The 26,455-nt window shown below is 37.0% G+C and overlaps 2 protein-coding genes across 3 annotated transcripts; one reads left to right on the top strand and one right to left on the bottom strand.

Moving 5' to 3' along the window:
- Positions 1 to 360: 360 nt before the first annotated feature.
- On the bottom strand, positions 361 to 9,349 carry LOC131332297 (bifunctional 3-dehydroquinate dehydratase/shikimate dehydrogenase, chloroplastic-like). Its single transcript, XM_058366446.1, has 11 exons — positions 8,851 to 9,349; positions 8,441 to 8,679; positions 5,445 to 5,550; positions 3,201 to 3,419; positions 2,692 to 3,038; positions 2,489 to 2,552; positions 2,300 to 2,408; positions 2,087 to 2,230; positions 1,077 to 1,225; positions 733 to 895; positions 361 to 602 (listed from the first exon to the last, which is right to left on the bottom strand). Exons 1-11 carry the CDS (start codon positions 8,869 to 8,871, stop codon positions 559 to 561), a joined length of 1,605 nt encoding a protein of 534 aa, XP_058222429.1. The 5' UTR covers positions 8,872 to 9,349; the 3' UTR covers positions 361 to 558.
- A 6,306-nt stretch (positions 9,350 to 15,655) lies between these two features.
- On the top strand, positions 15,656 to 25,855 carry LOC131334866 (bifunctional 3-dehydroquinate dehydratase/shikimate dehydrogenase, chloroplastic-like). Of its 2 annotated transcripts, none has more exons than XM_058370156.1 (11): positions 15,656 to 15,806; positions 17,286 to 17,521; positions 20,150 to 20,255; positions 22,267 to 22,485; positions 22,925 to 23,271; positions 23,850 to 23,913; positions 24,022 to 24,127; positions 24,221 to 24,364; positions 25,023 to 25,171; positions 25,298 to 25,460; positions 25,661 to 25,855. In XM_058370156.1, exons 1-11 carry the CDS (start codon positions 15,786 to 15,788, stop codon positions 25,702 to 25,704), a joined length of 1,599 nt encoding a protein of 532 aa, XP_058226139.1. In that variant the 5' UTR covers positions 15,656 to 15,785; the 3' UTR covers positions 25,705 to 25,855. The 2 variants fall into 2 exon arrangements, with proteins under 2 accessions (XP_058226139.1, XP_058226140.1); XM_058370157.1 differs by lacking the exon at positions 15,656 to 15,806 and adding an exon at positions 17,152 to 17,173.
- The last annotated feature ends 600 nt before the right edge of the window (positions 25,856 to 26,455 follow it).

The following is a 26,455-nucleotide window of genomic DNA, read 5'->3' as shown; positions in this document are numbered from 1 at the left end:
AATAGTAACTACAATTTTCTAAGATGAAGAAAAAAAGTTTATTAGGACAGTTGAGTACAATGCAAATTGTTCTGCTTGTTTAAATATTTTTAGACAGTTTACGGTATTTACCAAAAAACTTGTTCTCAATGCTGTGACATTTTATGATTTTCACAAATTTCAAACTTACCAAAACTCGCAACATGTCGTATCTTACTGTCCGACGACACAAATCCTCGTTGATAGATTTTATGAAATAGGTGCCGAACCATATAATTGTGATAGTAAAGGAGTACTATATATAAAATAATTTATCAAACTAGCTTCGAAGTTTCAAAGACGAAAAGACCGGAAAAAAAAATTCAAAAAGTAGGTAATAGGTAATGAGAAAAAGAAATTCTAATTGCTTATGATATGGTTTAACCAAACGAGCCTATGAGTTTCAAGTTCAACTGGGAATGAATATTGGATGTCCAACAAAATAACTTCAACAAACCAGAACAACTTTGATCAACCGAAGCACATTAGTTGTAATTGATCCGGCCGCCGAAATCAAATATTTAACCGAAAAACCGCATTTTACGTGTTCTTCGCCAGAGTATCCCTGATCAGCTGTTTTGGTGCTGCAACAGTGAAACGAAACGATAGTGCGTTCATGAGAAAGCAGAACAATAATCATGGCTAAATATTGAGCACAAGCTACTACAAAAATTACGAATTATAATAACGATTGTCGAAGCAGGTGAATCTTACCAGGCAAACCAGTGAACCTTTCAAATTGTACAAACGCTTGATTTATGAACATCTCTGTTCCGAAAACAACCTTGGCTCCCGTCTCTTGCGCTTCTTGCAAGAGTCTGGTCCATTTCGGCGTGTAGATGGCATCGAAAACAAGGGAGTAGCGGCTCAAAGCGTTCTGCCAAGGATCACAAAAGTGAGACCAACTTCTTTAGTACTAGTAAATACTACTATTAGTTATCGATAGCCAATGCTGCGAATGCTAATAGATTGATGCATCAACTTCTTGCAACCTCACAGCAGTTAACTAATAGCATACTATGTAACCTTTTTCGGTTAAACAAAAAGGAGGGGCGGACCTTCGAAATGGGAGTTGCATCAGTTTTCGGTTTCATTCCAACAGACGTAGTATTCGCAAGAATCATCCCATCTTCAGGATGAAAGCCGTCTAATTCAGATAGAGTAATGGCTTTTCCCCCAACTTTACCGGCCAGTTCTTGAGCTTTGTCTGCCGTTCACAAGAACACGCATACAGTTACCCGATTAGCAAATAGGGAAAAAAATCAATGTTCAGCTGAACATACAAGACTTTGAAAAAAGCAAAGAGGAAGAAGATCTTTCTAGTGCCAAATTACTAGTATTACAAGAGCAGGATTCATGGTAAAGGCACTTGCTCTTTCGCGATAGAAATTTACCATGCTTATGAAGTAACATGTATGGGAAAGAACATGTCATTGAATGAGAACGTAGACAGATCAAATTGCCTTGCATTTCTTTTAAAAAATCTCATAAAAGGGTATTTGTACGAGCCATATGTAGTGGGCTGAATGTGATGGTGCAAACCATAACCGAACCAGAGGCTCGAGAGGTTACCAGATCCAGATCAACGAACCCCACGCTATAAACAGCTCATGCTTTATTACTGAGGCCACGAGTTCAATATTGATGCTTGGTCTTCTAACCTTGAGGTTGCGTGTTCAAATCTGAGGGCATCCATCCAAGTTTGTGCAAATAATGCTAAGGCTAAGGCCTGGTGGCCCTGGTCTGTATTTTTCCCCTACCACACAACATTAACGGGAACTAAAAGAGGCGTAGTTTGTAGTGCGTGTTTATATTTGAGTACGTAATACAGTGTGTATCCAAGAATTCTAAAATTCAAAAAGGAAAAGTACTATCTGATTGGCCTTCATTAGTCTCCCACAGGACCTATAATACACCTTTAGAGTTTTGAAACTATTACCTATCAAATTTTGAAAAAGAGAGGTAAACTCAGTACCTTCATATCCTAAGCATGCCAAACATTGAACTATCACCAATTCAGAAAATAACAATGGCAACATCCGATACGAAAACAAATAGAAATTCGTACCATATGTGCGATTGGCAACTACGACTCTCGCACCCTTCTCTTTTCCACCATAAGCAAGTGCCTTTCCAGCCCCGCCAGCTCCAATGACGACAAAGAGTTTACCGGCTAGAGGTGAGACAGCTCCATTGCTTGAACCATTTGAGCCTGCAGAAGAAAATGTTATTTGAGAACAAATCCGAATTTGAAACTGGGGATAGCTCAAACATAAGCAACCTCCTAGTGCCTCCTCAATAGCTCCAATAGCTCCAAGATAGTCGACGTTATAGCCAATCAACTTCCCATCACTCGGTTTCCTGATCATGCAACTAACTGCACCAATTGCCTGAAAGGATTCAACCAAGAAATGGATATTAAATTAGGCGATAAACTTATCATTGAACATGTAAAGGGATTGCTAAATACCTTAGCAATTGGATCGATTTCGTCACAACATTTAAGTCCAGCCTCCTTGTGTGGAATTGTATAGCTGCATTGAAAACCACAAATTTGTCTAATTATTTGGTGTGGATAATGAATATCGATTGTATTTTTGTTGAGTGGAAAAGGAAGAATACCACTTTCAACGTAGGCAAACCATATGGGAATTTCGAAGTAATAATTTGTACCTGTAGCCAACAAAATCGGGAGATGAATAGGTGTTGAGAAAGTTCGCGACACTATCAACCAGCAAAGGCAGGTAAATTCCATTAAATCCAGCTGATTCGAATGCTGCATTGTATAGATGAGGACTTTTGCTGTGCCCTATTGGATTTCCAATAACCCCATGTACTTTGGTATCAGGCCCTATGTGTCTAAAATTGTACAAGTCCAACAATTCTCTTATAGTTGGCTGCCCAGGAGCGGACACGACTCCTGCTTCAAGTGCACCAAAAGTGAGAAATCCACCGAATTTGGCACAAAGTATGCGGGACATCAGACCCCTCTCACCCATGGCAATTCCAATTGTTGGGACCTGCAATTTCCGTCAAAACGATTCACAAAGTTTGAATGAGTTCCTGTTACTTACTATGTTTCTTTTCTTTTTGAACTTTATATCATCACAGGAGGAGAAACCATATGACAATACCAAATTTAAGTTTGATAACCAAGCTTTAAAAAAAATAGTACTACTTACCTGAGAATGCACGAGTAGTTGAAAGATCCGAGCTGAATCAGTGATGTCTAGGGCAGTTGTTGCAATCTTCACTATGTCAGCTCCAGTACTTTGTATTCTCGCAGCAAGATTCCCAATTTCCTCAGAAGATGGAGTGTTTTGATAATTGTGGGAAGAAACAATTATTTTGACCTTTCCAGGCTTCTTGCCTTGGATTGAGTTGAAGAACTCATCAGCTACCTACAAGAGCCAAAGTAATTGTTAAGTGACTTAGTAAGTTGTTCCCTGTAACTTGAATAGAAACTCCGAAATCAAAACTCAAGAAAATAACCATTCATACATCATTTCCACAAATTGGGACGGCATCTATTGTCCTACAACACACACACATATTTTTTTTTTTTATCAAGAGTTGCTTTCCCTAGAGTTCTATCATTAGCTTTTGACTTTAGCACTCCATGGGGGGTGTGCTAAATCGACTGAGCAGAAGAACACTACGCAGATAAGTAGCGCCTGAAGGAGCCGGTACAGTCTCCTCTGCCTTTTGGATTCACATTAAGATGGTGCATTAAAATGCCAACACAAGTACGCAGAGTAGAAACATCGAATCTTCACAAGCATCTATTCTGCTTCATTCTATTGTGCTTTCAACGGTGTAAGGATGATCAGCTTGTTTGGAAGATTAAGCTGTGAGAATCACTCAAACTAGAGAGTGAGAGCAAGCAAAGAGAGAGTCGTCCTTGTATTTTCAGCTTTGTTTATTTGAAATTATGTTCAAAAGTTGCCTCATGTTGTATGGACTCGCGTCACGTGGTTCAAGTGCAAGAGTTTTCCAGCAACAAAAGGCAGTTGTTAAGGTAAGGTCATCGTTACACTTACACGTACGAAACATACTTTCTGCACTCATGATTGCGAGCAAGACCTTTTGTACTCACTTATAGTGTGCTTACTCGGCACAACCTACCCTTTTCCGGTGTATCCAAGTGACACCATAATAGCACCATGCTACAAGTTCTTGAGCAGATCTCGAACCAAAAGCGCCTACCTATTGTGGCGATGGTGTGCTCATGCTTGGGATCAGCATTGCACATACTTTACGCAAAAGGCCAAGAATTGTGAGTTTACATAGTTCTGGAGTCGTACAAGTTTTTTATACAATTGAATCCTCACATTACGAATGAAGTTGGTGTTTTAATCATCAATCTGCATCCCAAAAAATTCGAAGCAAGTTTTGACCATTTGCGCGTCGCAGAGGGACGCGGGGGCTCTGCTGCCCTCCACGGCGCAGGAGCCCCTACCCACTCCCATAAACGACAGCGTTTAAAGGAAAAAAAAACTCTAAGCCATTCTATTTGCGATCCTATGGAGCAGAAACGGGATTATAAGAGCCTTAAAGACAAAATTAAATTATGTCTCTTTAAAATAATATGATCAGAATAATAAGATCTTCGCACCGGTTCAAACGGATTGAAAACTGGAGTACTTAATTTTTTAACCATATTTTTTAATATATAAACCGTCTAACAAAATTAAGTGCTCAAATTTTCAATCCGTTTGAACATGTGCGAAGATGTTATTATTCTGACCATATTATTTTAAAGGATCATAATTAACTTTTGTCCCTAAATTCTCATAATCACGTTTCTGCTTTACGGGATCCTAAATAAAGAGAAGATACTTAATTATGAGAGCTCTCAAGACAAAAAGTAGTTATGATCCTTTAGAATAATATGATCAAAATAATACTAACATTTTTACATCGGTTCAAACGAATTAAAATTTTGAGCACGTAATTTTTTTAAGATTGTTATATATTAAAAAATATGGTTAAAAAATTAAGTACTCCAGTTTTCAATCCGTTTGAACAGGTGCGAAGATCTTATTATTCTGATCATATTATTCTAAAGAGACATAATTTAATTTTGTCCTTAAGGCTATTATAATCACGTTTCTGTTTCATAGGATCGCAAATAAAATGGCTAGGAGTTTTTTTTTCCTTTAAACTTTGTCGTTTATGGGAGTGGGTAGGGGCTCCTGCGCTGTGGAGGGCAGCAGAGCCCCCGGGTCCGTCGCAGAGAAGCTAGAATGAACGGATCCTATATGTGTTGGCATACATATTGAGCAATACTCTAAGATCATAGTCTGTGGCATAAGTTCTGCGAAAACAAAAGAAAAGCGACTAGCTTGTAGCTAGGCATGCCTTTAAGAATCATGTAAAATATACAGTAAGTAGCATTTGGAAATAATTGGTTCTGAGGAGGCAACCTTAAGTTCGATGTCAATATAATCGGCACCCAATTCCATGGCCCGACGCAGTGCAGCTTGTCGCGTTGATTCGTCCCCATCATATCGACCACCTTCCCATGTCGGTCTGGAATTAATGGACATGTTAATTCCATAAGAAAAAATGCAAAAGAATAGTACTATTTTACATTCATTCCCAAAAGGAGTTCTCCCTATTCAATACAAAAAATACAGCTTAAAAAGAATGAAATTTGTCAACAAAAAAAAAAAAAAACTTTAAATTTATTTTCTAAAAATAAAGAACTCAGTTACACTATCTAGTAACTCATCAGTTTTTGATAAATTCTCATATTCTGTACTCCTACTGAACAATCTTTTTTGACTATATGAAAATATCAAGGGCAGAACTAAGAAGACACAAAACCCTTTTTTTTTTTTTTATAAATTTTTTTTTATAAGTAACACAACCTCTAGTTGCTCTAAGATGGAGAGAAACCTCATATTGTGTGATTACGGGGAACGTAGAATTATCTACTTCAATTCAAGTATTTTAGAAAAACATTTGCATGAATTAAATACGTCGATAATATAGTATAGTTTAATGGCACATTTCCATTATATTATTGGACAGCATGCTAATGACAATAGTCAAGTTGTTTCGACTAAATAGTATTTTAGTTGATGTATGAGAGGAGAATAACTTGCCTAGAAATCTATAAAAAAAACATGAACAAATAAACACCCCCTAAGTTTATACTAATTTTCCTACTCCATTTAGTTTAGCGTAAATACCCCTAAGTTTGTACTAATTTCCGTACTTAATCAAATAAGTAGACCCCATGGATAGGAATTTTTTCTGGCTATAACCGTCGTTAGTAATGCCCGCACACATGAGGTGGGTGTCATATGTGTTTAGTTGAAGCCGCATTATTTTTGGCTAAATCGAGGCATAAGAGAACAACAGAAATATGCTTTATTTGACCAATTAAGTACTAGTATCGGAAGTTTGGATTTTTGTGGGTCTATATTTACGGTTAATCTACAATTAACCTACTGGGCGGACACCTACCGTACATTTCTTCTTCTTTTAATTAATTATATCAGATATCCAAATGACAATAACACCCTTCACTTCTTTACAACGGAACAAAACTAGTACTGCTACGGCAAATAGGGGACCACTCCTTTTTCACTCTTGCGTTTATCGTTTGTACATAAATATGGCATTGCTTTTACAATCAAGTTTCTGCTTTGTAGGACCTTAAATAACAAATAGATACTTAATTATAAATTTTAGAGACAAAATTCAATTATGAAACTTTAGAATAAAATAATAAAAATACTATAAGAACTTCAAACAAGTTCAAACGGATTGAAAATTAGATCACTTAACTTTTTAACCATATTTTTTTTATATGTAAATGGCCTCAAAAAAGGGTAGTGATAACGTCAAAACTCCAGCGCATAAAAGTCTTGTACACTGCACATGATATAAGTCTTTTGTGTACTAGAATTTTAGCGCCAACAAAAACAGTTTTGGCATTATCATTGGAGTACTTAATTTTTTTGAGACTGTTTATATATTAGAAAATTTAGTAAAAAATTAAGTGCTCTAAGTTTTAATCTGTTTGAACTAGTGCGAAGATCTTATTATTCTGATGATTTTATTTTCAATGGTCATAATTAAATTTAAACTCTAGACCTCTCATAATCAAGTTTTTGCTCTTTAAATTATCTCGTATAATGACCGGTTATTATATTGAAATAGAACCAATTTTTATGCACACGTTGACTAACTCCCGAGGATTTAATCCCATCATCTACAAGTAGAGAGCCCAGTTAAACTAAATTGAATGAAGACATCAAATCCTTACTGATATCCAATTGAGTTAGTTTTAATACGGCTTCTTAAAAATATTTTAAATAAATTGAACGGCTTGAATTATTTGTCTGGATATTCCTACGTACATTTTTGATATACTTTTTGTACTATGATTTTTTGGATAAAAAAAATAACGGTGTCCCTGGAGTAAATTTCTCTTCTTTTTTTTGTGTGTGAAAAGCACTGCCATATTTGTGTACAAACGATAAAGCGCAGGAGTTAAACGGAGTGGACCCCTATTTGACGTCTTGTAGGAGCATTTGTTAGTTTTGTTATGTGGTAAAGAAGTGAAGGGTGTTATTGTCATTTGGATATTATAAATTATAAATTAAAGGAGGGGAAAATATACGGCAGGTGTAAACTCTGAAGTTTTGCTTTTGTGTGAAAGGACTTCCATCGGGAAACGAGAAAGGGCCCTTTTACCGTGGAGTGGAGTGCAGTGGTGCGTTCCTTATATTTACGGCAGGATTTGATTTTCATAAATACCCATCTCTTTCTCTAAATTCATTAGAATATAATAGATTACAATTAATGAATGACAAAAAAGAGAGAGTAGACAGACAGTTCTTTTCTGAAACTTAAACTAATCAAAAATGCTAGAGACACATCGGTGTAACATACTTCATCCACATCCCTCCCTCCGTCTCTCTTCAAGTGTTTATCTTCGTAACTTTAACTTATTAAGGAGATATATCATTACACCTTTCTAGATCAACTTTTTCCTCTTACCTTCTATGGAAACAGCATCATTACACTTTTACTCATTAACTTTTTAAAATGAAATCTACTTTTAGGGGCAAAATGAACAATACACAAACTTTTGTTCACTAACTTTATAAAATAGACATTTATTAAGGGACATTCTAAAATAAAATACTAGACTTTAAAAAAATGTTAGAGGGAATATCTATTTTCCCTGGCTCAAATTTTTTTAGATGAGCTGCTTTACAAAATTCTTATAAGTTCAAGAAGAGCCTAAAAAGGTCCAATTAGACTGGACTAGCCAGTATGTGACTGGACTAGAAGAAATACCAATACAGAGGATAAAATATTCGGCGTCAATTGGGCACCGCCATGTGATGCATTAGAAAATTTAATACACTCGACAGATCGAGAGAGAGAGAGAGATTTGCACCTGCATGTAATGAGCGTGGGGAGAGGAGACTGTTTAATGAGAATATCAAGATGTTGGCTTGCGGAGAAGTTCTTCAACCAGTCAATCCGAACCTCAACGAGGTCAACCCCCAGCTCTCTCGCCTTCCCCATCTGTATCAGCATCTGATCCACGCTCTCTGCCATAACCGGAGCGCAGATCGCCGTCGCGTTCCTCCTCTCTTTCACCGTCGCATTCCTCCTCCCACCTTCCCCGGCCAACTGCATGCAATTTCACCACATGCATGCGCACAAACACACACTCAAAAACCAAAAAAAAGAAAAGAAGAAGCATTGGAAATTAAAAAAAAATCAATCCAAACAACATTACCTACTCACATGTACATAAATTAATGTACAACAAAATGCAGTGGTGCTTGAGTAGATACGTACCGGTATGCTGCTGAGAGTCATTTCGTTTGTCCTCTTGGGGGTTTTCTTCTGCTTTGTTGAATTGTTGTTTAAGACTTCAGTAGCAGTCCTTCAAATGTCCAACTATATATATTTCAAAAAAAATTGGTGGAGAGAGAGAGAGAGAGAGAGAGAGAGAGAGAGAGGGGTAGGTTCTTCAATAGCGGGTGGGGGTTAGGTGTGTAAATATGGTGAGTTAGAGAGATACTATAAATACGTACGTTGTCTGGAAAGTTAGCTGGTGGTTCTACCTTGATTTGGTGCCCGTACAAGTTGAGTAAAAAACTCAATTATTTGGTATGAGTTTGGGTAAAATGTGTGAAATTGCAACAAGGGTAAATATGGTGAGTAAGAGAGATACTTCCTGTGTTGGGTTGCTTGTTTAATTTTAATTTTGTTTCCAATTATTACCCTATATATTTCTCCAATTATTACCATATATCTCTAATTATTAATTTCATTTCTCTCTCTATCTCTCTCCAATCATTATCATATTTTTCTCTTCACCAATTACCAAAACTAAACTATACTAAATTACCAACCAAACAAAGCCACTATAAATACATTGTCTGGAAAGTTAGCTGGTGGTTCTTGCTTTGGTTCTACCTTGATTTGGTGCACGTAGAGGTTGAGTAAAAAACTCAATTATTTGGTAATGAGTTTGGGTAAACGTGTAAAATTGCAACACGGGTGTTTAATTTTTAAACATGATCTTACTGTTTTGCCATTGTAACTATTTACACCTCCAGATTTCACATCTTATGCAAAATTTATACTTTCTTCGGAATTCACACTCTTTTTAGAATTTACACTTCTGAAGATGTAAATTTTGGATTCTGGGTAAATTCTTGGTATGAATTGTTGATGTGAATTGTGGGTGAATTCTAATATAAATTCTTGGTGTGAATCCCCAAAATTTCAAAAATTCACACCACAAAAAAAAAAAGAAAGAAAGAAAGAGAGGAGGCCATTGTCTACCCATAATAGATTAAAATAAGTTCTCATCACTATTTCTCATTAAAAAAAAAGATTTAAGTGATAAGATACAGAGAGAGAAAAAGAGAGAGGGTAAGAGAAAGAGAGGCCATCATCTTCTTTCTTTTTCCTCTTCTGCAATGCAACTCTGCTTCTTCGTCCAAGACACGCTAGTTTCACGTACTAGCGACGAATTATCCGTGTGCTGGCTACACAGCTCCATTTTTTACGGGTCCGGTACCAATCTATTCGTATCGTCGAGATGCACGAGACTCATGTATCAATTTGAATCTTGGATCAGATTTTCGTTTCTGCAATTTTGGAAAGCAGCGCTTCTGGCGGCGTGTGAGGGCCACGTCGGGATCTTTCCGGTGATGAAAAGGCTTCTCAAGAATCGTCTTGATGAGACGATGTTGTTTCTGGTGTCGAAGTTGATTTTCAACCACTCCTCCACGCTGACGAAAAACAACTCTATTTCGACGCCGATGCCCTCGACGAAGAACAACTCTCCTTCGTTCCTTACAGGTATACCCGCACGTCGACGACCAAGTGCGAAGTGAGGCGAACTCCGGCAACCACGCTGTACAGCGACAGAAGGTTTGAACTCCAGCGACGAAGGAGACGAAAGGATTCTAGGGATTCTCTACTTCTTTCCATGCTGTACGACGAAGGATTTGAGCGGTTGAAGATGAAAGCGGGGTAATTTGGACAGATCACTCAAAACAGGACTTATGCAGAAATAGTGCGACGGGGAGTTGGGCTGGACGGGCACATGGGGACAAAACAGGACCGACCAGTAAGAACCCCAAGTTGGAAAAATACATCTCAAGGGTAAAACCCAAACTACTAAAAGATCTACAAGAATCCGCAAAAGATAAGACAATAAAACTCAACTCAACACCCAAAATAAACAAATCACAGTCCAAACACCCAAATCTAGATCCGCCCACCCAAGCCAATCCTTTAAACCCTAACCACACCTACAACCACCGTCATACAAACCACCGAAGCCCAGTCTTGCTGTTAAGCCGAGCCGACATCTCCCAGATGTAGAGACCGACGGCGGAAACCAGCCTACGACAATGAAGGCCGAAACAATCAAGGTAAGAGGGTAAACCACCACCTCCAACTGCAAAAACCCAACCAAATCCCAGTATCTTCAATCTTCAACAGCAAGAGCACCACCCCATAGCAACGAAATGCCGGCCCCATGCTCGATTGAGAGCTCGGACAACCGCCAACTGGATTTCAACACACAAAACAACCAAAGCAAATAACCACAGGAGCCACCTCACCGCCACCGGACAGGACCATCACCGAACAAGATTGCCACCTTTACCAATCGATTTTTGGAAATATGAAAACCTGCAGAACAAAAATTAGCAAACAACTACTACACCTCCCACACCACCAGTGGCGGAGCCACCCTATGGCCACTGGGGGCACCCGCCCCCACTGCACGTTCTTCTTTTTTTTGAAATTGGTAGTTTGAGTTTGCCCAATATTTAAAGCAAGACACATGTTATTAGATTAAATACTTGTTAAAATACAAATGACTTGTTTGAATTGTTACACAACTAAGCTCCACAAAATCAATGTCTGCAATCATATCAAAGTAAAGATTCGGTGAATTTATTGAAGAGTGAGTAATTTTCACCCAGTATAGACAATGAATAATACGCATATATTCACCTAGTGTTTAGGTATATGGGAAAACAAAATAATACTCCAAAACTTAAAAACTCTCATTTGCAACACGATGTAACAACCAACACAAAAATCACGCTGCATCACCACAACCATCAAGTCATTGGTTGGTGGGATGTCGTCGGGAGTTGGCTATCGTCAAAGATTTTGTTCTTATAATACCCCTAGTGATGTATATTCCTAGCTATGCCACTGCACACCACCGCCCTCCACCAACTACACCACCAGCTGCCGCCCTCACCAACGTCCACCACACAAGCTCGGGCCAAAAATATAAAAAACTAAAGTGTTTTTTTTTTATCCGCATAAAAAACTAAAGTTAAAAAAGCTAAAGTTACGAGGATGTTAAAAAAGCTAAAGTTACGAGGATATAAAAAAGATACCATCAACCAAAAGATATGAGCAGTAAAGTTAGAAGAGGCCATGATATAAAAGCTAGGGTTTTAGCTAAAGTTAGAAGCGGTCATGATAAAAAGCTAGGGTTTTAGCTAAAGTTAGAAGCGGTCATGTGGGACAAAAAGATATTAAAAAGCTAAAGTTAAGAGAATATAATGGATGGATTTTCTTGATAAATATACCATCAACCAAATAACTAAACCAATCGCATTCTCAAAATGATTAAAATAAAATAAAATACATACATTCTCAAAGGAGTATTTTGTTACAAGCATTGGGGAAGGGAGGTTCTCAAGTTTCAAACCAAAATATGATCGAAACAGCACTTACGTGCTCAACTTAAGACACTGTGCTATTTTACTGTTGCTTACATATATGCAGTCTCAATGGTCTTGACATCTAACAAACGAGCTAGGTCCGTTTTAAAAAATTGGGAATTAGGTTTCTTTTCACGATTGGAATTTCATGCTGATGACGAATATATATTGGTTTATTATTGTGTTTTTTTTTTGTTAGATGTACCACTTATAACCAACCAACCAACTCAGAAATCAAAGGATATAAAACCCTATACAAGTACCTTTACAAAGAAGCAAAACCTTACAATTAACAAGCTACATCTGCAGAAAAAGAAGAAAACAAAAGAAAACTAAGGGATAGCTGGCATTCCCAAGGGCCTTATTTGAGATAATTCCGTTGGCTAGCTACAAATTAAGCGTTTGATTCTCAAAAGAGTTTGGGAAATGCATCCAAGTACAGACCCTAGCCCTATATAAGTTGTATGTTATCATCAATATTAGCTAGCTAGGACGTCATTAGAGCTTCTAGGCTGGGTCTTCCACCAAAAATATTCTGGAGTTCCTCGAATCTCAGCCCAAATGAAATACAGTAGTACTCTTGCTGCTAAAGCTAACTTAAACAGCTAGCGAGGACCACTGAAAGCTAGCTTTTTTAGAGCATCCGCATTAGACTCTTTAGATTTTTTACGAAATTACACCTCAAAAGTTCACTTTATTACTTTAGCTACTCGCTTTTAAAATGTCTATTGTATCAGACTCTCTACATTAAAGTTATCTCATTGAAAATATTATTTACTCTCATTTTCTTCTCAATTAAATATTTCTTGCCAAAGGCCCTGTTTAGGGCACAACAAATGGGTCAAAACTTAATGATTTTTGTGGAGCTCATTACAAATTTTACAAAGATAATTCAAATTGCAAGTCATTTTTTAAATGTTTTTTTTATGGGTTTTTGAAAAAAAAAATAGCTCAATCCGATATCAGTAAGAGTTATTTCAGAATTCATAGAGTGGCTCTTACCGATATCGGATTGAGCTGATTTTTTTCAAGCACCCATAAAAAAACATTTCAAGAATGACTTACAATTTGAATCATTTTTGTAAAATCCGTAATGAGCGCCGCAAAAATCATTAATTTATTGCCCATTTATTGTGCTTCAGGCAGGGCCTTTGGTAGAGTGCTTTTTGGAATGGATTTGGTGTAAAAAACAATAAAATACTAGTTTAACCTTTGAACAGTGCATCGTCTCTACAAACGAGTGACCGTAGCTTTTGTAATTTGATTCAATGACTAGCGAGGCTGAAGCACGTAGGATTCTTGCACAATTACTCGCTACTCTAGTGCCACATGGGCGGTAGCGAGACACATGCAGATGCTCTTAGCTTGGCAGAACCCTGTTGCACAGTTATTTGGAATCTACTCAGAATCACGACCCAAACAGTACTGCTAGAGAAAACACAGTACTCAAAGAAAATACAGTACTATATATGTTGCAATGACTCACCACACCGATCGAGAACACAAAACGCATGCAGACAGGCTCAATTAATCTCCATGCCGGCCCCATCTGAGAAGCCTTAATTTCTATGGTTGCTAGCCTTTTCTTGCATGCTAACCATAAAATAAAGGAAGGACCACTTGGATACATTAATATTAATTGTCGGCAGACCAAACAAGAGAGGCCCAAGGAACCTTAAATTTGGACCTTGGTCTATATATGTCTAATAGCCTCCCACGTATGTTTTGCAGTGTCGTAATTACCAGTCGGAGAGGTAGTCCATACCACTTCATCACTGCTAGCTGTCCCTCCGAGGCTGGCTGTAAAGAACTTAATTGGAATAGAAAGTTAGTTGAATCTGTTGGAGCAGGTTTGGTCTCGGCCTAGCTAGGCCAATTCCAATCACCATTAAGGGGTAACATAGTTAACCTTTGCATACAAAGCTAGCTCAGCCCAAATTAGCTAAATCAATTCCGCTTTCTTTCCAAAACATTCTTTTTCAAAAAAGAAGATAATTTCAAACTCAAATATTATAAAAATGAAAAATAATTTCTTATTTTTTTTGCATTATTTAAAAGATCTCAATGAGATTTATCAAACAAGATTCATATTGGTACAAAAATGATTTGTATAAACACATAATTTTTTAGTTTGAATTTACCCTCTTTTTTAAAAAGAACTTTTAAAAAGAAAGTGGAACACTCCCTTAAATCTATCATCAAGAAGCTTGCATAGAGGGCCTTAATTTGGGTTGTCAGTTGTCAAACTGAAGAAAAGTACTGTCACCATCTCCTAAAGTACTGTGTTTCACAAAAGGCTGGCTCACATCTATGTAGCATGGACACAGATACGGATACAAGACACGATAATTTTTAAAAAAAAATGGTGATACAAACATGACAGGGGACACGCCACATGTATAAATAAATAAATAAATAAATTATATATATTATGAACTATTGCATATGAACAATTTCTCAAATTGTATAAATTATTTTCAAAGGTATAATTAGAGTTTAACCCAATTGGTGCAGTAGCCAAAAAGGAGGCATACCACTTTAGGCATTCCAAGCCTAAAGTGGCAAGATTGTAAATAATTGACCGTGGATTTAGGTGACGGGCTGACCTAGGTTGGCTATGTGTCATGTGTATTTTAGCCGTTCGAGGCCATTTAAGCCTCGGGAAGCCCGTTTTTGCCGTTTTAGGAAATAATCGTTTCGCTTATAACTTTCACCCGGAAAGCCCGTTTCAGTTCGTTCTTTTCGGAGAAGTCTTAGTTTTTTCTCTATTTTATGATTTTGTAATAATTTTGGTTTTTTTTCCAAATTAGTAATTTTCCCGTTATTTCCCATTTTTAACTAGGGTTAGGGTTTGATACTTATATAATAAGTTGTAAGCCTGGGCTACGCAGTTGATTATTGATAAAAAAAAAAAAAAAAGAGTCAGAGAATGTTTCTCTAAACTGTTGCATTTGTGATTGTCCTTGTCGCTTCATTCATCAGTTTCTTATACGCTTTCCTGCATCACCAATTTTTTAGAATAATTTCATATTAATCTCCAAAAATTAAAAATATTACATTTTGATCCCAGTCGTATTCCCCGCGTGTCCCCTATCAAAAAACGCCACGTCCAATACGTGGATACGATGCTCTTTTGGATAGGTTGGTGCTTCATAGGCTCACATGTCTGAGCTTCATCAATTTCCTAACAGTCCATGAGCAGTCTTGAGTCGCCCTCATGGCCCAACATGAAGCACACGACAAGGTTTGGGAAATGGCAATGCATACAGTACCTAACTTGGTCAGTTTGACTGAAGGTTAATCCCACCAAACTTCCGAGCTAACTTTCAGTACAACATGGAAATTTAATTTGTTGATGGTGATAGATATCTCATCAATAAGGGGCAATAAAAGTGGGGAAAAAAAAAACCCCCCAAATATAAACTTATTATAAGCCCTGCTAGCTAGCTCTGCTCTTATACTCTCAGTTTTGCTCATAACTGAAATACAAGTAAACCCAAAGGTTGTGCACACTGCTTGTCAATGGCGTCCGGAAGCTTTTTGGTACTCACTTCCAGCATTTGTTTTCCATCGAATTTGGTTTAATGTGGGAAGTTCATGGTGAAAAACAAACACTATTTCATGCACGCTTGGTGATATTGGTTCTACATTTTGTTCGTCTTCGTTTTCTGGTCCTCAGAAGAAATAGAAACACCGAAAAGCTCAAAAAACGCTCCTCTTTTCGTAATGTTCTCGCTTCTTTTGTTGAAACAAATCACGAACTCTTGAAAACAATTTTTTATTTTTTATTTTGGTTGTGCATGCTGAAAAGTGAGTTGAAGAACAATTTTGGGTAGTTCTATCTCTTATTCTCTTGGTTATGTGAAGTTGGCTGCTTTTTTGGATGTTCAAAAGCAATAAAAACATTAAGAAAAGAAAAAGGTTTCCACAAATATGATATTGTACGTTTTTGTGCAAAGTGAGTTTTTTAAAATTTAAAAGTGTACTTTTGTGTTTCTTAACAATATGGTACCGATAATTTATCAATACTTTTGTGCTTTGTGTTTCTAGATGTTTTTTCCATTATAAAATACCAATCATTATATAACTACAAATACTTATATAAATATTTATACAAATCCACTCACATTCATATTGGAGTCCACACAGAGCACTACACCTCTAGTATGTATGAGCCCCACCAAAAGATGTGAATGTGAGTGTAAAATATATGTGTAAATGTTTGTGATTGAATAATAATTTATAAAACGGAGAGAAATTGACAGTGATATTTTTGTTCCTTAAAAGTACCCGAATCGTTTTTTAGGAAAAAGATCAGACATAATTTCCAAAAATCGTTCACGAAACAAATCTTTTGTTCTTAACCCCAAAGGGATAGAGGTGGGCAACATGTCGTATTGTGTCATGTTATCTCGTGTTTATGTCAAAATTTTCTCAATCCTAAACGAACTTGTTTAATTTTTTGTGTTACCGAGTCGTGTCATATTTGTATTCCTTGTGAAAAATAGACAATCTTAACCTACTAACTTCGTGTCGGGTTCGTGTCCTTTAAATTCTCATCCCGTGTCGTGTCGTGTTCGTGTCAGAATTCTCTTAACCCTAACCCGACCTATTTAACTTTTTGTGTTATCGTATCGTGTCATATTCGTGTTCCGTGTCAAAAATAACTAACCCTAATCCGCTAACTTCGTATCGGGTTCATGTAATGTCAAAAATTACCACGCCTACAAAGGGGTTGTTCCGGTACTCTTGGCGTGAGACTTAGGAGTTTGTTTTTTCCTAAGATCTCGAGTTCAATTTTTCTTCCCAGCAACACTTAGAGCCACTCGACCCTCACGAGGAAGCGCGTGAAACGGCTGTGTATGTGAGGGACTATAGAGATTAGTCCGAGGGGCGCGAAAGCTGACCCGGTACACGCTACACCACCACAAAAGGAAAAAAAAAAGACTTATGTTCTTCAAAAATGGTACGGAAAGCACTTTGTTAAACTTTTCCTAATCTGTGTTTTGTTGGTTTGTTTAGTTTGCTGGTTCCGATGCCGAAACAAGTAGCAGAGGGCTGGGAAGCGGTACCACGCTGCTCTGCACTCCGCTGATGGGGACGACGGTGGATGAAATGCTGATTGAGATGGGAAAAGCCAAGGAAATTGGTGCTGACGTTGTGGAGATAAGACTGGACTGTCTCCGAGAATTCAGTCCCCACCAAGACCTCGAAATTCTAATTCGAAAGTCTCCTTTGCCTACCCTCGTCAGTTACAGGTAAACTGGTCCGAACTTCTGTGTTATAAAAAAAAAAATTACTACTCCTATATGTGAATCTCAAATACTATGTGGCTCGGTCTTTTGGTTTATTCGTTATGTTTATGAAGTTTTTGCAGTAGTTTCCAGTTTAATTACTCTTACCAGTATGGTTCTCGATCACTCACCTTTCTCTTGCTATCACTTATGGTCATGTTAAATTTGAGATTACTCTCTCCGTCCTAGTCCTAAAATGAATGACCGTGAACTAGTTGTCCCAAGTTTATTGTCCGTTTTGAATCAGCAAAGGGACCCCCACCTTTGCCTTTCGATCTCTCTAACTAATTAAGGAAATTGATATTTGCGATCCCAAAATTACTGATGGCGCTCCACTTATAATGTAAAATTATTAGAGTATCCATAGTGAAATAACTAAAAGTCAATAATCAAAAGTTGCAACATCATCTTTTGGTTATCCATTTAAGGGATATCTAAGGTTAGCAATGTAAAGGTCCACAATGCTACAATAAAAATTGAATAACCAAAACTTGTCACATCACATTTTCAACTTATAAAATCTAAAAATTGTGACATAAAAAATATATTTTTTAAAATAGTTTTCAAACTAATAAAAACAGGTTATTGGAAAAAGAGAAAATAATTTTTTGAAAACTCAGGATTTTAAAAAAAAACAGTTTTTGAAAAAAAGGTTTTAATAAAAAACTATTTTGACCAAAAAAAACTGTTTTTATAAAAAACTGTTTTGGGATATAAAAACAGTTTTTGCAAAAAAATAAAAAATGTTTTTCAAAGAATTTTTCTTAGAAACATGTTGAAAATGGAAGAGAGAGAATATTTTTGTATAATGATGATGTACTTGATTGAGAAAATATAGGAACAACTTGGTTTGGTTACTGGCAAAATGTTGCTAATTTTGATTATTCAAGAGCCAAAATTTGATGAGTTGCTAAAACGTTGCTAAGTTTGGTTATTCTAATAAGAGCTATTTTTGAGCAAATGTTGTTAACTTTAATAACCTTTCTGATTTTGATTATACCACTGTGGATGCTCTTAGTAACTTTATGAATAAAGTAGAACGCCATCAGTAATTTTGGAAGCACGAATATCAATTTCCATAATTAAGGTATTGCTACTATAGGACAAAAATAGTGATGCTTGAGGGGCGTTTTTGGAAAGGTATAACTGATCTTAACTTATCCTTCTTTAAGATTAAGTTCCCTATCCATTCAACGGGATAAATAATGGAGATGTTAGGGGCACATTAATTTATCGCATATCAACTACATCCCTCTCATATACATGTGAGTCCTTAGCAGGTCCTTAGCATATATTGTGAAATTTTCACACATGCATGTGAGAGAAGTGTGATTAAGGTGTGACACATTGATGTGTCTCTAACATTTCTCTTAAAAAATGGGGAGTGATTTTGATAATCTCTTTTTTGACATTCACACGCCCTTTTTTTGTTTTTTAGTCTTGAAAGTGTATGTAAATTTTTTGGTAAAAGACCAAAAAGGAAATGTGAGTATCAAAAAAGGGAATGTGAAAATCAATTTCCTAAAAAATTTACCCTCCTTCGCTATTGTTTATATATGTAACCAACCATGATGTACTAGACAAAAAAAAAAAGGAAATGATTTTGCCACTCTCTTTTTTGTTAATGCCACTCCCCTGCAAGTGTATTTTTCACAAAAAATACACTTGTAGGGGAGTAACGTTAAAAAAAATAAGTAGCAAAATTAGCAATTAAAAAAAATTATGAATATCAAAAAAAAAAATGTGAAAATCAATTTCCTTAAAAATTTACCCTCCTTCACTATTGTTTATCTAACGACCCATAACATACTCTATCTTCTTTTTCTTCCTTTTCATTTTTGTCTTATCAACAAGTGATACTTTACAAAGCTTAAAATGGTTGGACGAAAATTATACAAACCATTTTAACCTCATGGTCTAAGCTTTTTGAACACTCGTTCCAAAGTCACTTTGAATACATATGACTCCGTTTGTTTCGATGTAATATAAAATATTTTTTCAGAAAACAAACTTCAAACTTTTATATATTTTTCGATTTTTGATCGGCACATGAAAAATATTTTCAAATATTTTTCAGAAATTTACAAAATAATATAGAGAGAGAGTGTGATATCTGAGAATAAGGGAATTGAAATGTGGGTCAAGACTGATGATTGAAGAAACTGAATAGTGAGAATTGCAGTATAATGCAGTCGATTCATTTCAAAAAATAACTTACAGAAAATTTAAGGGTAAATCATTTTCATCAAATTAGTGAAAAATGTTTTACATGTAAAATGTTTTCCTCATTTTTTAGACTACCAAATATCAAAAAATAGTTAAAACATTTTATCGAAAAATATTTTACGTCCAAACAAACAGAGCCTAAGTTTGACATATTTCATTTGTGGTATAAATTAAACATAAGTGACGATGCTTGGTAGTCATGTTCAGTGTACAAGACTCTTTATTTATTTTTATATTTGAGTCTAATTGGGCAGTGGACTGACCAACTTATTTTTCTCCTATACTTGGGTTTCTGATAAATGTAGAAAAAGCAAATTAATTTTGTTTTGGGAATTTTTAATATACTTTTTGCACTATACTGCTTAGGCCAATTTGGGAAGGGGGTCAATACGAAGGTGATGAGAAGAAGCGGCAAGATGCACTTCGTCTGGCCATGGAATTCGGTGCTCATTACATTGATGTCGAGCTTAAGGTTAAATACTCTCTCTCTCTCTCTCTCTCTCTCTCTCTCAACTCCCTGCCACCTCAACTAATCGTGAGTAACTAATCTTACCGTCCATTTGCGAACTCCCAATTAAAGACAGTTCTAAAAAAGAGTTAAAAGACCGGCTATCCTACCGTCCATTTGCTTATGACTACTTGGCAAACCCCTCAAGGTTGATTGCTCTCTGCCTCTCTCCCGCTTGAGGGGCTCGGATGGGCACATAATTATTAGCTTAAGGATATGATGTCATCAGTTCTTTTTGCCTACGTAACAATTTCAAAGACTTTAAAATTTTCTTTCACCGTTCAAAATAAAAAATTGCTCTCTCTCTCTCTCTCCTGCTCGCACAAAACAGTTTTCTTTCTCTCAAACAATAGGTTTCGAAACCGGATCAGTGTTACCGATCAAAAAAACCAACTCAGTATGTCGCAGATAAACGGATACTTATTAGAGAAGAAAAACGTATCGACCTTCTAACTGAAAACTAGAGAACAGGAGGAAAAGAATTAGTAGTTGGCCTTGCTGTTACGATACACTGAGATTTAGCCTTACATCGCTCCGATTCGTTAAGAATTGAATACCCCAGAAAACTAGTAGTATTATTTAGCAGGCCAAACCCGACGGTCTTTGGTGTTGTAAAATGAACAAACGATCACTCCAGTTATTTTCGAAAGTGTAAGCCAATTTGTAAAAGTAAGTATGCAGAGGCAACTCGATACAAGAGAGTACGTTTTAAATGGGTGTCGCTAAGGTGTTTGTTGACATGTCCGTAAAAGGGGAGGGTGGTGTGCACCAGTATTGAAAGTACGGCTGTAAACGAGCCGAGTCGGGTCAAGTAGGGCTTGAACAGTTTGAGGACTTTTGCAGCTATGTTTAAATCTCAATAGATAATTGATATCTCAAACGAATTTTACTCGAGTTGGCCATGATCCGAACACAAAGAGCTTTCCTACGTATTTACATACATAATGTAAGTTTATCAGGCCAAGAGTTCTAGCTGAACATTATGTAGAATATTTGTGGGTTTCAAACTTGGTTTGTTTATATTACGTGGCGATTTAAAGGGAGCTCTTAATGAGACGCATTGAGCTTTGGGAGTCGGGTTCAACGGAGGTGACGTCGTTAGAGTAAGGATTAGTTGCGGTATGCAGAACTCGTTTGGTTCATCCTATTAACTCCGCTCTCATCCCATCTAGTAAAGTATCTTCCAAATTTGACTTCGTTGTTAGCCCATCCATACCCAAGCCAAATTGAGTTTTTTCTTTTGAGTCCCTTTTTTTTTTTTGTGAGGAAATAGTTGTAGATCAATGGGGAGCATAAGCAAGTTCAGTGCTTCAAACCTCTGTAATCCATCGATTTTATAAACTTTTTATTTTTATTTTTATAATGACTGTACTTTTATAAAGCTCAAAAACCTATCAGAAAAACCAATCCAGGGGTATGTCCCTAGCAATACAAACAGACCTGCAACCAAATGAAGCAGAACTAAAACAAGACTCCACAAGGAAACAGAAACAAACATGTACACCACACTACACTTTGTTTTGTTTTTTTATAACCAGGCGTTCGGGCCAACTTACGTGTATCTTGACTAGGAGACCAATCCCGCCGTCCATAGCAAGGGCCCTATTTAAAGCCAGAGCAACACTACACTACAACACTACAAATTTCAAACTCATATTTGAAGGATCGACTAACCATAGAAGGCTTCACTCCTTTCATGGAACTCAAAAAAGCTCTAACAGAGTTAATAGTCATCAGGGCAGTCTTATCAACCTGTGATGATCTCTGCTGAAAAACTCTGCAATGAATATAAAAGGCAGCCAATGAACCCTTCATGATTCTACATCTAAAGCCATCACCTTGGAATAGATAAAAACTTTAAGGATTTGAAAAATCAAACAAGGAGAACAAATTATTGATATTAATCGACTTCCGTTGCTCAGAAACACAAATATATGCGACTCACTCAAGAGTTCAACATTCACATATGTTGCAGGTTGCTGATGAGTTCACCAATTCAATTTTTGGAAAGAAGCCGGAAAAGTTCAAAGTCATCGTTTCTTCTCATAACTTTCACAATACACCATCAACCGAGGATATTGGCAATCTTGTCGCAAGAATGCAAGCTGCTGGAGCTGATATAGTCAAGATTGTAACAACTGCCCTTGACATCACCGATGTGGCACGTGTTTTCCAAATCACCGTGCATTCTCAAGTAAGTATTCGCTCAAAATGGTTTCAAAGCTCTTTCTGATATTGCAACGGGATTTGGACCTCAAATACCGTTATTTACCTATGTATTGCCGATACTGTTTGATAGGGGTTGATATATGGACGTATCACGAGACTGCAATATAAAACCCTGGTTCATGGTACACGGAAACCGAAGTCCAAAAACACTCACTGTTATTTACTTGGTTTTCATTTTTGTGCCTTATCAGTTTTCGAAAAATTCAGAAACATCATTTTCATGAATTTGAAAACTGAATGAAATTTTCAGGAAAACCAAATTTTCAGGAAAATTCTTCCAAACACAATTTTAAGAGTAGTTTGCCAAATGGTCTCTAAACAAAAAAACAGAATTGAAAACAAAACTAGTCCCATACAAACTTTGTTTTCTAGGTTTGTTATTAACAATCAGCTGATATTGGCAGATCCCAATAATAGGAATTGTTATGGGTGAGAGGGGTTTGATTTCTAGGCTGCTAAGCCCCAAATTCAATGGATATCTGACTTATGGTGCACTTGAGGCTGGTGCCATATCAGCTCCCGGGCAAACAACTGCAAAGGATTTGTTAGACTTGTACAACTTCAGACTTATCAAGCCAGATACCAAAGTTTATGGCATCATTGGGAAGCCAGTTGGTCACAGCAAGAGCCCTCTTTTGTTCAACGAAGCATTTAAGAAAGTTGGTTTGAACTCGGTTTATGTCCATTTGCTGGTGGATGATGTGAAGAGGTTCTTCAACACCTATTCATCTGTTGATTTTGCTGGATTCAGGTGAAATGTCAGATTTTGATGGGCATTTTTTTTTTCCTTCAAATTTCTTAGTGTGTGTTATGTGACATCACATGAGAAAGTGTAAGAACATGCTTTTCACCCCAAAGTACTTAATTCACACTTTGTCCCTCAAACTGAAGGTCCTCTTAATTCCATTTAAAGTCTTTTGAGACGATTGGTATTTCTTTAGTTCGACCCAATTAGTAAATGTCTACTTGACTGACAGGAATGCCCAATGGTGTTGATCAACAATACCCGAGTGAAATCCTATGATACTTAAATGGCCATAATGCGGAAATTTAATCGTGTGGCATTTCTTGCTGTAGAGTCGGATGTCAGTTAGCAATGAAGTCCATAGCAAAAAAAAGATAGAAGCTGATATGTTGCCCAGAAACTCGGTAGTTGATCAAGGGGTAAATTGAGAAAATTGAAATCAGCTTCTGAGAACTTTTAAGGTGCAAAGTGAAAGGTCCCGGTAAAGGATGAAATCTGTTCGCGGAACTAGTCTAGACCATGCTTATATAATTTTCTGATCACAACTGTTAGTTGACGCTAAAAGGGACTAATTTGCAACGCAGTTGTACAATTCCTCACAAGGAAGTTGCACTTGAATGCATGGATGAAATTGACCCGATTGCCAAGGTATTCAATGATCTGTCAGAAATTATGAACTAACCAAATTTTCTCAAGTGTTGTTTATCGTGCTGTGGTGAAAGAATATAATTTGTATCTGTAACTAAATTCTCGTAGAAAATTGGAGCTATTAATAACATTGTCAGAAGACCAGACGGTACTTTGAAGTCTTACAACACGGACTATATTGGTGCCATTTCTGCAATTGAAGATGGGCTACGAGGTATACAGTGTTCTTTAGAGACATGAAAGATCATAAGAATTCATAAGTTCTTTGTGACGCTCTAATTATTGGCTTTTCATCTTTTCTTTTCAGAGTCAAATGTTTCAATCCCTGCAGTTGGTTCACCCTTAGCTGGTAAATTGTTTGTCGTCTTGGGAGCTGGAGGTGCTGGTAAGTCACTTGCATATGGTGCACAGCAAAAGGGAGCAAGAGTTGTTGTTGCAAATCGCACATTTGGTATGTCCTCAACTGTTGGTACATCTATTGCTGTGTTTTAGTAATTGTTAGCAGGAAAGCTTTCCAGTGCAAAAACCATCACTCTACCAGTAAGTAATCCGGTATGAGCTGGAGGGAAGGGGGAAAAATTCGCTTCTTTTTTCTCCATTTGTAACATTCAATTAGGACCGGTAGCACTACTACCATCTGCTGAAAAATTGCAGAAAAAACAGAACTGAGCTCATTTTGTCTCGGGCATCAACTAATGTAAGTTCTAACGGAAAGAAACACATAGTAAACCTCATCCTTTTTGAGCTTCGCGTGTCATTTTGGTGCCTTAAACCTCTAATGCCATCCTCTCTTTTTTTCTGTTGCTTGAGTTGATTGTTTCGAGTATTTGTTTTTGTCCAAAAGCAGTTCACCAAACATGATTTTTCTGGAAAATGAAAATGGAAAACAGAAAATGATAACTAAAATTATACCCAACAGGCTTGGTTTCGCGATATGCAAATGTTGAAAACGTACCTTCCAAGACTAAGACCGCTTACTTTGTCTTCAGTTTGTATTCGCGATTGCACCCTCATGTATGCGCGTGGGTTGGGGCATGCACATAGAAAGTCATTTCTTTTCTGCAACAATGTGTCTATCTAGGAGGATGATTCTATCTTTCATTTTACAGAACGAGCCAAGGAACTGGCTGAAAAAGTTGGCGGGAAAGCCTTGACTCTTGAAGAAGTGAATGATTTCCATCCCGAAGAAGGAATGATTCTTGCAAATACTACATCTGTAGGGATGAAACCCAATATCAACTCAACCCCAATATCCAAGGTTGCCCTTTTTCTTTGCTTCTATTCTCCAAGGTTACCCAAAGTTATGCTCTCTGGAAAATACGATTGCGATCTACGAGTATTGTCAATTGATGGTTTAATTTCCTCTTTGTTACGCAACTTGCAGGAAGCCCTTAAGCATTATGACCTAGTTTTCGACGCGATTTACACGCCAAAAGATACCAGGCTCTTGCGAGAGGCGAGAGAGTTTGGAAAGATAATTGTTTACGGAACAGAAATGTTGATCCGGCAGGGATTTGAGCAATACAAAAACTTCACAGGTTTGCCAGGTATGACAGCAACAAGTTATGGACTTTAACTTCGTGTTTGGATCATGGATTTCTGAAGGTTTTTGCGAAGGAATGAAAATCCTCTTTCTTAAAATCAATGGATGATCATCCAAATGCAGTCTGAGAAACATTTTTCCTTGTTACGCGGCTCTTACTATTTCAAGCTAACACAAGTATGTGGTTTCATTTGTGAATTGCAGCTCCCGAAGACCTATTTAGGGAACTCATGTCAAGGCACGCGTAAGGAGGATTTCGTATGCAAGAGTGTAGCTGAAACTGTGCTTCTCTGTTTTCAAATCCGAATCTTGTGATTTGTACTTCTGAATGAGAATAAGTTTGTGATGTCCTTTTATTGGGAAGACTTAAAACATCGATCATGAAAACTTTAAAGAGTCTGTGTCAAGAGTTCCGATATGGTACTGGAGGAGAATGCGCGAAAATGAATTTATCAACTTATGGAATTCTCCTCCGCGGAAATGAATTTATCAACTTATGGAATTCCAACCCGCGATATCTTTTCCACTTTAAACTGAACATAGAAGAAAACAATGGTTTACCACTCATTCCTCTCCCATTTCTATAGCGTTTGGCTCTCAACGAACAAATCTAGACTCTGCTCCTGAATTAGGATGTGCTTTTGGAGACAGCAAGCTCATATGATTTGAACAAATCTTGACTCTGCTCCTCTTCCATTTATATACCGATGTGATTTATTCACCTTTTGAAGTCCAAATGTGTACATCATTTTTGGCGCTTACCGAATGAAGCCTGTACTGGATTTAGAAAATTTTCTCAAAAATAGCAACAGGAAGAAAGAGTTCAACAGGGAAGGGAGCAATAGTTCAGTAGCTCCAGATCTATAGCTCGAGTATCTTCTATTGGCCCGCACAAACCACAGAATTTTGCACCTCCAATATAGTGATTTACTTATCGATTTTTCGACACCATACAATCTGGGTCAATACTTCGACGTATCACCTATACGTATCCCCCTA

The sequence above is a fragment of the Rhododendron vialii genome, chromosome 7a (assembly GCF_030253575.1).
Source record: "Rhododendron vialii isolate Sample 1 chromosome 7a, ASM3025357v1".
In the NCBI taxonomy this organism is placed as follows: Eukaryota; Viridiplantae; Streptophyta; class Magnoliopsida; order Ericales; family Ericaceae; genus Rhododendron; species Rhododendron vialii.
This window is presented reverse-complemented; position numbering and strand designations above follow the sequence as displayed.